Source organism: Salvelinus sp. IW2-2015, linkage group LG3 (assembly GCF_002910315.2).
Source record: "Salvelinus sp. IW2-2015 linkage group LG3, ASM291031v2, whole genome shotgun sequence".
In the NCBI taxonomy this organism is placed as follows: domain Eukaryota; kingdom Metazoa; phylum Chordata; class Actinopteri; order Salmoniformes; family Salmonidae; genus Salvelinus; species Salvelinus sp. IW2-2015.
The window spans coordinates 16,497,259-16,510,345 of record NC_036840.1 but is presented as its reverse complement, the minus strand read 5'-3'; the positions used below and the strand labels follow the sequence as shown (position 1 = coordinate 16,510,345).

Sequence of the window (13,087 nt, the reverse complement as noted above, 5' to 3'; positions counted from 1 at the left end):
TCTGTCAGAGTCAATATTGGTTTGGTTTCTGTCTACTACACAACATTGAAACAATTATAGAATACTTTTGTACCTGTCTGTACCTGTATCTAAATTAACACTGTAGCCCAGGCTGACTCCCTCTCCCCCTACCACAGCTCTCCTCATTGCTACCTGCCTAGCCCAACTCTTCCTTCCCCTCCTCTCTCCTCCCTGATAGAACTGTCTGCCTCTTCTCCTCTCTTCTTTCCGTTCTCCCCCAGTGGTTGTATCGCTTTTTTCCCTCCATCCTCTCATTCCTCCTCCTCCCGACTGTAGACTTCCTCTTGTCCTTCTCTCCATTCAGTGCCTGTCATACTAACGCTCTACTTTCTACATTCTGCCTCCCCTCTTATCAATCTCCTCGTCCCTCTGCCTCTCTCCTCACCCCTATCACTCCTACATCACTCCCCTCCTCTCCTCACCCACCCCAAGCCTGAGGAAGAGGAGGGTGTAGAGGTAGATGATGAAGACGAGTTTACTGACGGTGAGGATGACTATGAGCCAGAGCTGTTGATGATGCCGTCTAACGGCAATGCCGTAAATCAACCCATCCTAGCCGCCGCACAATCGCTTCATCAGGAGGCGCGCAAGTGGTCCAGCAAGGTACTGGCCACTGCATCCCCTCTGCATCCTGCTGTTGAAAAAGTAACTTACTGTTACTATGGGAACAAGTCATTTACTGGTACTATGGGAACTTGTAATTTACTAGGATTACGTTTTCAGAAAGGTGTAGACTACATCCTGACTGCATCCCATCTGCACCGCTACTATGGAAACTCTCGGCTCTGCATCCTGCTGTAACCATGGGGACATCCAATCAGCTATGGCTGCTGCATTACTCCTGGACACTTAGTTGACACACAGTTGTGTTTACATTGTGTTGTTGGGGTTATGTTAAGGTTGCCTGTGAGGATTGTTGTTGGAATGGCACCTTTGTTGCACCTGCTGGATAAACTGGCTTCTCAAGTCCCTCCCTTGGGTAACTAAGGAGCCAGTTGCTCGGACTCTGCCTTTGTCCAACCTGTGAAGCCAAGGATGACAGCTTCTCAATACTTTCTGGGTGATGTAGTGTTCCTAGCTGCCTGCTGTTGGTAGGATGACACTTCCTGCTTTGCCTGATGATAAATATTAACCTCCACCTGACCACCATCATATGGTATAACCTATCGGCGCTGTATGTGAGTGTGTGTGTGCGTGCGTGCCCGAGTGTTGTAAAACATTCTAAATCAAGCTCAAGAAAACTAACTTTTGGACTACACATTTTCATTACACATGATCGTCAACCATTGAAGATCAATGTCTGAGAACATAAATGTATGAAAGACTATTAACACAGAGGCATGGAGAAGTGGAACGTGAAACACGTCAGATGCATTCAGGAGTACCCCACCCATCCACAATACTAACTCCATCTTTCCCATTGTCCCTCCCCCCAATTTCCCCCCATCACACTAACCCCTCTCCCCTTCCCCCTTCCTCCACAGGGAAATGACATCATTGCGGCAGCCAAGAGGATGGCATTGCTGATGGCTGAGATGTCCCGGTTGGTACGCGGCGGCAGCGGTAATAAGCGGGCTATGATCCAGTGTGCTAAAGACATTGCCAAAGCCTCGGATGAGGTCACCAGGCTGGCCAAAGAGGTGGCCAAGCAGTGTACTGACCGACGCATCAGAACCAACCTGCTGCAGGTACACATACACAAGCACGCACATACAAACACACACCTGCACGCACACTCACTCAGGGGGTGTACTGTAACATGCTGTTTATGTGTCCAGGTGTGTGAGCGTATTCCCACCATCAGTACTCAGCTGAAGATCCTGTCAACAGTCAAAGCCACCATGCTGGGACGAACCAACATCAGCGAGGAGGAGTCTGAACAGGTGAGAGAGAAAATTAAGAAAAAAAATCCTCAGCAATCTACAAACAATACCTCATACTGACAAAACGAAAACAGGTTTTTCAAATGTATTAAAAGTGAAAAACAGAAATACCTTATTTACATAACTATTCAGACCGTTTGCTATGAAACTTGAAATTGAGCTCAGGTGCATCCTGTTTCCATTGATCATCCTTTGATGTTTCTACAACTTGATTGGAGTCCACCTGTGGAATATTCAATTGATTGGATATGATTTGGAAAGGCACACACACTGTCTATACAAGGTTCCACAGTTGACAGTGCATGTCAGAGCAAAAACCAAGCCATGAAGGAATTGTCCGTAGAGCTCCAAGACAGGATTGTGTCGAGGCACAAATCTGGGGAAGAGTACCAAAAAATGAGAGAAGGACCTTGGTCAGGGAGGACCAGAGAGCTGTGTAAGGACATCAGGGATAAAATTGTAGACCTGCACAAGGCTGGGATGGGCTACAGGACAATAGGCAAGCAGCTTGGTGAGAAGGAAACAACTGTTGGCGCAATTATTAGAAAATGGAAGAAGTTCAAGATGACGGTCAATCACCCTCGGTCTGCTAATTAATTACTTAAAAATCATACAATGTGATTTTCTGGATTTTTGTTTTAGATTCCGTCTCTCATAGTTGAAGTGTACCTATGATAAAAATTACAGACCTCTACATGCTTTGTAAGTAGGAAAACCTGCAAAATCGGCAGTGTATCAAATACTTGTTCTCCCCACTGTATATAAATGAGCAAACATTTCTAAAAAACTATTTTTGCTATGTAATTATGGGGTATTGTGTGTAGAGGATAAAAACAATTTAATCAATATTAGAATAAGGCTGTAACCTAACAAAATGTGGAAAAAGTCAAGGGGTCTGAATACTTTCTGAAGGCACTGTATATATTTTCAAACCTGTTTCAACTCCCTTACTCCCCCAAAGGCTAGTGTTTAACTTCTCTGCGCTACGGATCCCTTTTACGGGATCATTTTCCTAAACAACCGCTGAATTGCATGGCGCAAATTATTACTAAAAATATTTATAATCATGCAATCACAAGTGAAATATACCAAAACACAGCTTAGCTTGTTGTTAATCCACCTATCGTGTCAGATTTTGAAAATATGCTTTGCAGCGAAAGCAATCAAAGCTTTTGTGAGTGTATCAATCAATGCTACAACAGCTAGCCCCAAATTAGCATGGTCACGAAAGTCAGAAAAGCAATAAAATTAATCGCTTACCTTTGATAATCTTCGGATGTTTGCACTCACGAGACTCCCATTTACACAATAAATTTTCTTTTTGTTCGATAAATACTACTTTTATAACAAAAAAACGCTTTTTGGGTTGCGCGTTATGTTCAGAAAACCAAAGCCTCGTTCCGTTCCGACGAAAATTCCCAAAAGTATCCGTAATGTTCGTAGAAACATGTCAAATGTTTTTTATAATCAATTTTCAGGTTGTTTTTAACAAACATAATCGATAATATTTCAACCGGACCGTAACCTATTCAATAAAAGAAAGAAAGAAAGAAAATGGAGAGCTACCCCTCTCGCGCRCAGGAACTAATCAGAGGACACCTGACTACTTTTGAAAAATCTCGCTCATTTTTCAAAATAAAAGCCTGAAACTATGTCTAAAGCCTGGTCACAGCATGAGGAAGMCATTGGAAAAGGAATCTAGTTGATACCCCTTTAAATTGAAGAAACACCGATTAAAAAATAAAAATAAAACACTTACGGGTTAGATTTCCTCAGGTTTTCGCCTGCAGAATCAGTTTTGTTATACTCACAGACAATATTCTGACAGTTTTGGAAACTTTAGAGTGTTTTCTATCCTAATCTGTAAATTATATGCATATTCTACGATCTGGACCTGAGAAATAGTCCGTTTACCTTGGGAACGTTTATAAAAAAAAWAAAAWAAWAATCTGACCCCTAGCGTTAAGAGGTTAACCTCTCTCTCCCTCCAACATCCAGGCTACAGAGATGCTGGTCCATAATGCACAGAACCTGATGCAGTCAGTTAAGGAGACCGTGAGAGAGGCCGAGGCTGCTTCAATCAAGATCCGCACCGATGCAGGCTTCACCCTGCGCTGGGTCCGCAAGACCCCCTGGTACCAGTAACACACACGGGTGCCAACACACACATACACAAACAAACAGGTGTAGTTTTACGGCATACTCTGTATGTGTAGTTAGTAGAGTACACCTAACGACGTCCCTGTTGAAATAAGTTTGAGTTGTTAGCTCCAAAGTTCAATTTATCCGTTACCATGTTATTATGTAGGACAACAGCTTTAATATATATTTTTAGTATGTTGGGTTTCAAGAGTTTTTTAGCATGAAGAGTTTTTATATTTTCTAACCGTGGTGACTTCTTTTTTTACCTGTCCCATTCTAAATGAATGTCACCGGCCCACTTCAACCACTGGTACACAATGAGTGRGTCCTAAATGGCACCCTATTCCCTATATAGCGCACTACTTTTGACTACAGCCCTATGGGCCCTGATCAAAAGTAGAGCACTACATAGGGATTAGCATGTGACGTACAGTGACAGCTTTGTTTGTATGATGTATGATGTTAATATGATATGAAGTGAGTGATATGCTATTTATTGACTTCTGGAAGCTGCCAGGCTGGCGTGTTGATTGGTGCTCAAGGGATGCTTCCTGTGTTTTTACAGAATTTTATTTGACATGTCACAAACACCACCAAAGACTTTGTTTTACACCACTGTATATGAACATACACTATACACTACCGTTGGAAAGTTTGGTGTCACTTAGAAATGTCCTTATTTTGAAACGAAATTGATCAGAAATACAGTGTAGACATTGTTAATGTTTTAAATGACTACTGTAGCTAAAAAAACAGCAGATTTTTTTATGGAATATCTACATAGGCCCATTATCAGAAACCATCACTCCTGTGTTCCAATGGCACGTTGTTAGCTAATCCAAGTTTATCATTTTAAAAAGGCTAATTGATCATTAGAAAACCCTTTTGCAATTATGTAAGCACGGCTGAAAACTTTTGTGCTGATTTAAAGAAGCAATAAAAACTGGCCTTCATTAGACTGGTTGAGTATCTGGAGCATCAGCATGTGTGGGTTTGATTACAGGCTCAAAATGGCTAGAAACAAAGAACTTTCTTCTGAAACTCGTCAGTCTTATTGCTTAAGGCCAGACTTAAGGACAGTTTTATTGCTTCCTTAATCAGCACAAGTTTTCAGCTGTGCTAACATAATTGCAAAAGGGTTTTCTAATGATCAATTAGCCTTTTTAAAATTATAAACTTGGATTAGCTAACACAACGTGCCATTGGAACACGGGAGTGATGGCTGCTTATAATGGGCCTCTGTACGCCTATGTAGATATTCCACAAGAAAATCTGCCGTTTCCAGCTACAATAGTCATTTACAACATTAAGTGTCTACACTATTTCTGATCCATTTGACGTTATTTTAAATGGACATTTTTTTTTTGCTTTTCTTTAAAAAACGAGGACATTTCTAAGTGACTCCAAACTTTTGAACAATAGTGTTAATATACAAAGGTATGTGGACACCCTTTCAAATTAGTGGGTTCGGTTATTTCAGCCACACCCGTTGCTGGCAGGTGTATAAAATCGAGCACACAATCATGCAATCTCTGGTGACAAACAATGGCAGTAGAATGGCCTTACTGAAGAGATCGGTGATTTTAAACGTGGCACCGTCATAGGATGCCACCTTTCCAACAAGTCAGTTAATCAAATTTCTGCCCTGCTAGAGCTGCCACGGTCAACAGTAAGTGCTGCTATTGTGAAGTGGAAACATCTAGGAGCAACAAAGGCTCAATGGTGAAGTGGTAGGCCACACATGCTCACAGAACGGTAACACCGAGTGCAGAAGCGCGTAAAAATTGTCTGTCCCCTTGCAACACTTCCTACCGAGTTCTAAACTTCCTCTGGAAGCATCGTCAGCACAAGAACTGTTCGTCGGGAGTTTCATGAAATGGGTCTCCATGGCCGAGCAGCCGCACACAAGCCTAAGATCACCATGTGCAATGCCAAGTGTCGGCTGGAGTGGTGTAAAGCGTTCCGCCATTGGACTCTGGAGCAGTGGAAACGCGTTCTCTGGAGTGATGAATCACGCTTCACCATCTGGCAGTCTGATGGCCGAATCTGGGTTTGGTGTTTCCCAAGAAAAAGCTACATGCCCCAATGCATAGTATCAACTGTAAAGATTGGTGGAGGAGGAATAATGGTCTGGGGAAGTTTTTCAAGGTTCGGGCTAGGCCCCTTAATTCCAGTGAAGGGAAGTCTTAACGCTACAATATTCAATGACATTCTAGACGATTCTGTGCTTTCAACTTTGTGGCAACAGTTTGAAGGCCCTTTCCTGTTTCAGCATGACAATGCTCCCATGCACAAAGCGAGAAATACAGAACTGGTTTGTCGAGATCGGTGTGGAAGAACTTGACCCCATCGGACACCTTTGGGATGAATTGGAACGCCAACTGCGAGCCAGGCCTAATCACCCAACATCAAGTGCCCGACCTCACTCATGCTCTTGCGGCTGAATGGAAGCAAATCTCCGCAGCAATGTTCCAASATCTAGAGGAAAGCCTTCCCAGAAGAGTGGTGGCTGTTATAGCAGCAAAGGTAGACCAACTCCATATTAATGCCCATGATTTTGGAATGAGATGTTTGATGAGCAGGTGTCCATATACTTTTGGTCATGTAGTGTATGATAGGACTTTCTGACAACCTTAAAAGCACAATTAATGCAGATGTAAAGATCAAGTTAGAAAACACTGAATGTACTCAAGTTTATTAGAACCTTGTTTTCTGGAGTTCAAAAAGACAATGAAATAAGATTGTTTTGCAGTGTGATTGTGACGCTGATTAGATTATTATTTTCTTTATGTTCCATGTAACAGTTGAACTGTTAGTTTGGTACTTTTTCATGAGTGAACACTAAAGCCAATCTTTACAGTTACACATCCCGTCCACCTGCTCTATCAGTGTGAGTGTGTTTGTCTGTGATATATGTTTATGTGTGTGTGTGTGTGTGTGCGCATGCGAGTATTGGTATTAAGCTGTAATGGTTAAGGCCGGTAAAGCACCACAGTACTGCTTAGGGTAAAGCAGCCTACTAGTTGGGTTTAAGGCTGTCAATACTGTGGTTTATGCTGATACAGTCCAGGTGGCAGTTCTAAAAATCTCGAATTTTATTTTTAGCCAGCAAACTTTCCAAAATTGCTTGAAATAACTTCATGTTTTTGAGAAATGTGACTGTTTATTAAAGTTTGGTGGCTAACTTGATAGTCCCGCTTTCTGGAATACCCCACTTGTTAACAAACTTTATTTATGTTATTATGGTTACATATTGAGCATGTAGTCACTGAGCCCCCTGTCCATGTTTAGGTGCAGTGTTAAGGTGTGTGCACAGGGTTAGGGTGTGTATTCTGTGAATGTACGTATAAAACACTGTCAGACAGCCTGCCAACACATACATTGTGCCTTGGAATAATAAAGAAAACATAAAAATATATTTCGTCTTTCATTTATATATTACATCTACAGTGCCTTCAGAAAGTATTCACATCCCTTGACTTTTTCCACATTTTGTTGTTACAGCCAAATTTAAAATTGCTAAAATACATTTTGTCACTGGCCTAGACACAATATCGCATAATGTCAAAATGGAATTAGTGAGATCAAAGTATTGGGACAGTGACAATTTTTTGGTTGTTTTGGTGCTGTACTCCAGTACTTTTTTGAAATGATACAATGACTAAGGAGGTTAAGGTGCAGACCCTTTAATTTGAGGGTATTTTCATCCATATCAGGTGAACTGCTTACAAAATACAGCACTTCTGTACATTGTCCCCTAATTTTAGGGGACCAAAAGTATTGGAACAAATTCAATTATGTATTAAAGTAGTAAAAAGCTAAGTATATTGAACAAAATATAAATGCAACATGTAGTGAAATTTTCCATACACACAAAAAGCTTATTTCTCTCATTGTGTGCACAAATTWGTTTATTTCCCTGTTAGTGAGCATTTCACCTTAGCCAGGATAATCCATCCACCTGACAGGTGTGGCATATCAAGAAACTGATTAAACAGCATGATCATTACACAGGTGCACCTTGTGCTGGGGGACACTAAAATGTGCCATTCATCCACCGCAATCACCTCGTTTCAGCATGATAATGCACAGCCCCATGTAGCAAGGATCTGTACACAATTCCTGGAAGCTGAAAATCCAAGTCCCAGTTCTTCCATGGCCTGCACACTCACTAGACATGTCACCCATTGAGCATGTTTGAGATGCTCTGGATTGACGTGTGTGCCAGTCCCGCCAATATCCAGCAACTTCGCACAGCCATTGAAGAGGAGTGGAAAAACATTCCACAGGCCACAATTAACAGTCTGATCAACTCTATGGAGATTTGTCACACTGCATGAGACAAATGGGGATCACAACAGATACTGACTGGTTTTCTGATCCAACWATTTTTTTAAGGTATCTGTGACCAAGAGATACATACAGTGAGGGGGAAAAAGTATTTGATCCCCTGCTGATTTTGTACGTTTGCCCACTGACAAAGAAATTATCAGTCTATAATTTTAATGGTAGGTTTATTTGAACAGTGAGAGACAGAATAACAACAAAAGAATCCAGAAAAACGCATGTCAAAAATTTTATAAATTGATTTGCATTTTAATGAGGGAAATAAGTATTTGACCCCTCTGCAAAACATGACTTGGTACTTGGTGGCAAAACCCTTGTTGGCAATCAGAGGTCAGATGTTTCTTGTAGTTGGCCACCAGGTTTGCACACATCTCAGGAGGGATTTTGTCCCACTCCTCTTTGCAGATCTTCTCCAAGTCATTAAGGTTTCGAGGCTGATGTTTGGCAACTCAAATCTCCCTCCACAGATTTTCTATGGGATTAAGGTCTGGAGACTGGCTAGGCYACTCCAGGACCTTAATGTGCTTCTTCTTGAGCCACTCTTTTGTTGCCTTGGCCGTGTGTTTTGGGTCATTGTCATGCTGGAATACCCATCCACGACCCATTTTCAATGCCCTGGCTGAGGGAAGGAGGTTYTCACCCAAGATTTGACGGTACATGGCCCCGTCCATCGTCCCTTTGATGCGGTGAAGTTGTCCTGTCCCCTTAGCAGAAAAACACCCCCAAAGCATAATGTTTCCACCTCCATGTTTGACGGCGGGGATGGTTTCTTGGGGTCATAGGCAGCATTCCTCCTCCTCCAAACACGGCAAGTTGAGTTGATGCCAAAGAGCTCCATTTTAGTCTCATCTGACCACAACACTTTCACCGTTGTCCTCGGAATCATTCAGATGTTCATCTTTTTGATTGAGAGGGGGTCAAATACTTATTTCCCTCATTAAAATGCAAATCAATTTATAACATTTTTGACATGCGTTTTTCTGGATTTTTGTTGTTGTTATTCTGTCTCTCACTGTTGAAATAAACCTACCATTAAAATTATAGACTGATCATTTCTTTGTCAGTGGGCAAACGTACAAATTCAGCAGGTGATCAAATACTTTCCCCCCTCACTGTATCTGTATTCCCAGTCGTGAAATCCATAGATTAGGGCCTAATGAATTTATTTCAATTGACTGACTTCCTTATAAATCAAATCACATTGTATTTGTCACATGTGCCGAATACAACAACACCTTAATGAAATGCTTGTACATGTAGGTAGAAAAAAGTGACTATGCATAGATAATAAACAGAGTAGCAACAACGTGCGGGGGGGGGGGGGGCAATGAAATAAGTCTGGGAAGCCATTGAATTAGCTGTTCAGGAGTCTTATAGTTTGGGGGTAGAAGCTGTTAAGAAGCCTTTTGGACCTAGACTAGCTCCGATACCGCTTGCCATGCGGTAGCAGAGAGAACTGTCTATGACTAGGGTGGCTGAAGTCTTTGACAATTTTATGGCCTTTCTCTGACACCGCCTGGTATAGAGGTCCTGGTTGGCAGGAAGCTTGGCCCCAGTGATGTACTGGGCCGTACGAACTACCCTCTATAGTGCCTTGCGGTCGGACGCCAAGCAGTTGCCATACCAGGCAGTGATACAACCAGTCAAGATGCTCTCGATGGCAGCTGTAGAACTTTGAGGATCTGAGGACCCATGCCAAATCTTTTGGGTCTCCTGAGGGGGAATAGGCTTTGTCATGCCCTCTTCACGACTGTCTGGTGTGTTTGCACCATGAGTTTGTTGGTGATGTGGACACCAAGGAATTTGAAGCTCTCAACCTGCTCCACTACAGCCTGGTCAATGAGAATGGGGGCATGCTCGGTCCTTCTTTTCCTGTAGTCCACAATCATTTCCTTTGTCTTGATCATGGCCAGGGCTCTGACCTCCTCCCTAAAGGCTGTCTCATCGGTGATCAGGCCTACTGATGACACTGTTGTCGGCAAACTTAATGATGGTGTTGGAGTCGTGCCTGGCTATGCAGTCATGAGTGAACAGGTAGTACAGGGGTGCGTGCTCAAGTCCCTCCTAAGGGGCCCCCGTGTTGAGGATCAGTGTGGCGGATGTGTTGTTGCCCTTACCACCTGGGGGCGACCTGTCAGGAAGTCCAGGATCCAGTTGCAGAGGGAGGTGTTTAGTCCCAGGGTCCTTAGCTTAGTGATGAGCTTTGAGGGCACTATGGTGAACACTGAGCTGTAGTCAATGAATAGCATTCTCACATAGGTGTTCCTTTTGTCCAGGTGGGAAAGGAGAATGTGGAGTGCAATAGAGATTGCATCATCTGTGGATCTTCAAAAACAAGGACATTTCTAAGTGACCCCAAGCTTTTGAACAGTAGTGTACATAGACTTGAAATCACTAGTCACTTTAATAATGTTTACATATTTTCCATTACTCATCTCATATGTATATACTTTATTCTATTCTACTGTATCTTAGTCGATGCCGCTCTGACATTGCTCGTCCATATATTTATATATTCTTAATTCCATTCTTTTACTTAGATTTTTGTGTATTGGGTATATGTTGTGAAATTTTTAGCTGTTACTGCACTGTCGGAGCTAGAAACAAGCATTTCGCTACACCCAATATAACATCTGCTAAACAAGTGTATGTGACCAATACAATTTTATTTGGATGCATTTGCTTCAGGTTGTGTTTTGCCCAATATGAACTGACTGGAGTAATTCTCTTTCTAAGTGAGTACACTGAAAAAAAAAAAAAACGCAACATGTAAAGTGTCAGAAATGTTCCATACGCATAAAGTGCATATTTCTCTTAAATGTTGTGCACAAATTTGTTTACATCCCTGTTCATGATTAAACATGATCATTACACAGGTGGACCTTGTGCTGGGGACAATAAAAGGCCACTCTAAAATGTGCAGTTGTGTCACAATACAATGTCAAAGGTCTCAAGTTAAGGGAAAGCGCAATATACATTCTGAGTGCAGGAATGTCCAACAGAGCTGTTGCCAGATAATTTAATATATATTTCTATACCATAAGCCACCTCCAACATTGTTTTAGAGAATTTGGCAGTACGTCCAACCGGCCTCACAGCTGCAGACCACGTGTAACCACGCCAGTCCACGACCTCCACATCCAGCTTCTTCACTTGCGGGATTGTCTGAGACCAGCCAGCCAGACAGCTGATGAAACTATGGGTTTGCACAACTGAATAATTTCTACAAACTGTCTCAGCTAAACTAATCTGTGTGCTCGTTGTCCTCACCAGGGTCTTGACCTGATTGATTGCTGTAAAAGTGTGCTCTTCACTGATTAATCCCGGTTTCAACTGTACCGGCCAGATTCATGTGGGTCAGCGGTTTGCTGATGTCAACGTTGTGAACAGAGTGTACCATGGTGGCGGTGAGGTTATGGCATGGGCAGGCATAAGCTTGCATTTTATCGATAGCAATTTGAATGCACAGAGATACCAACACAAACATTGGCACAGACACACGATAACATACGCACTATACATACACATGGATTTAGTATTGTAGATATGTGGTAGTGGTGGAGTAGGGGCCTGAAGGCACACAGTGTGTTGTGAAATCTGTGAATGTATTGTAATGTTTTAAAAAATGGTATAAACTGCATTAAATTTTGCTGGACCCCAGGAAGAGAAGCAGCAGCTAATGGGGATCCATAATAAATAAATACAAATACCGTGATGCGATCCTGAGGCTCATTGTCGTGCCAAACATCTGCTGCCATCGCCTTGATTCAGCATGATAATGCACGGCCCCATGTAGCAAGGATCTGTACACAATTCCTGGAAGCTGAAAATGTCCCAGTTCTTTCATGGCTTGCATACTCACCAGACATATCACCCATTGAGGATGTTTGGGATGCTCTGGATCGATGTGTACAACAGCGTGTTCCAGTTCCCGCCAACATCCAGCAACTTCGCACAGCCATTGAAGAGGAGTGGGACAACATTCCACAATCAACAGCCTGATCAACTATATGCGAAGGAGATGTTGTGCTTATATTTATATTTTTGTTCAGTGTAGATAAGATGTTTCTGAACACCTCTAAATTAATTCTGAAAAATGCCATGATGACCATTGTGCCTCTAACTTTCTCACTCATCAGTATTCACGATTAATTCATGATTATGCATAATCATGGTAGCATCCACATTAACCCCAACCTCTACTCTAACCCTCTATGGGAAAATGTTGTCTATTGTGTATCAGGCATGACAAATTCCAGATGGCACATTTCATTCCTTGGAACTTACGTGGGAACGTAAGCATTTGGTTTCCCATTGGTTCAGAATTGAACATTTAGCCTGTTCTGTGAATGTACATTTTAGGTTGCAGGGAGGTTTTGAGAATCTGAAAGTTCTCCTGGGATGTTTTATAAACATTATTTGAATAATAAAATAGTTTGGTAATAAAATAAGTTTGAGAACATTCTAAATGTTGTGACCCCAAACTTAACTTTCACAAAGACTTTTAATTACACTGCTAGCTTAAATTTGGTGATAACTGTTCTGACCTCCAAGCACACGGCTCATGGAAATTAATTTAGTGTCACACCCTGACCTTAGAGAGCCTTTTATTCTCTAATTTGGTTAGGTCGGGTGTGACTAGGGTGGGTACTCTAGTTTTTTTATTTCTATGTTGGCCTGGTATGGTTCCCAAG

General features: G+C 42.0%; 1 protein-coding gene across 2 annotated transcripts in view; it reads left to right on the top strand.

Moving 5' to 3' along the window:
• Positions 1-7,464, top strand: part of LOC111951638 (vinculin) — a 57,420-nt gene extending 49,956 nt beyond the window's left edge. The window contains exons 19-22 of one of the 2 annotated variants that reach the window (XM_023969858.3): positions 454-624; positions 1,506-1,709; positions 1,800-1,904; positions 3,903-7,464. In XM_023969858.3, coding sequence (XP_023825626.1) covers positions 454-624; positions 1,506-1,709; positions 1,800-1,904; positions 3,903-4,049 — 627 coding nt within the window. In that variant the 3' untranslated portion in view covers positions 4,050-7,464. The remainder of the gene's footprint in view (positions 1-453; positions 625-1,505; positions 1,710-1,799; positions 1,905-3,902) is intronic. The other variant, XM_023969871.3, reaches the window with a different exon arrangement.
• The last annotated feature ends 5,623 nt before the right edge of the window (positions 7,465-13,087 follow it).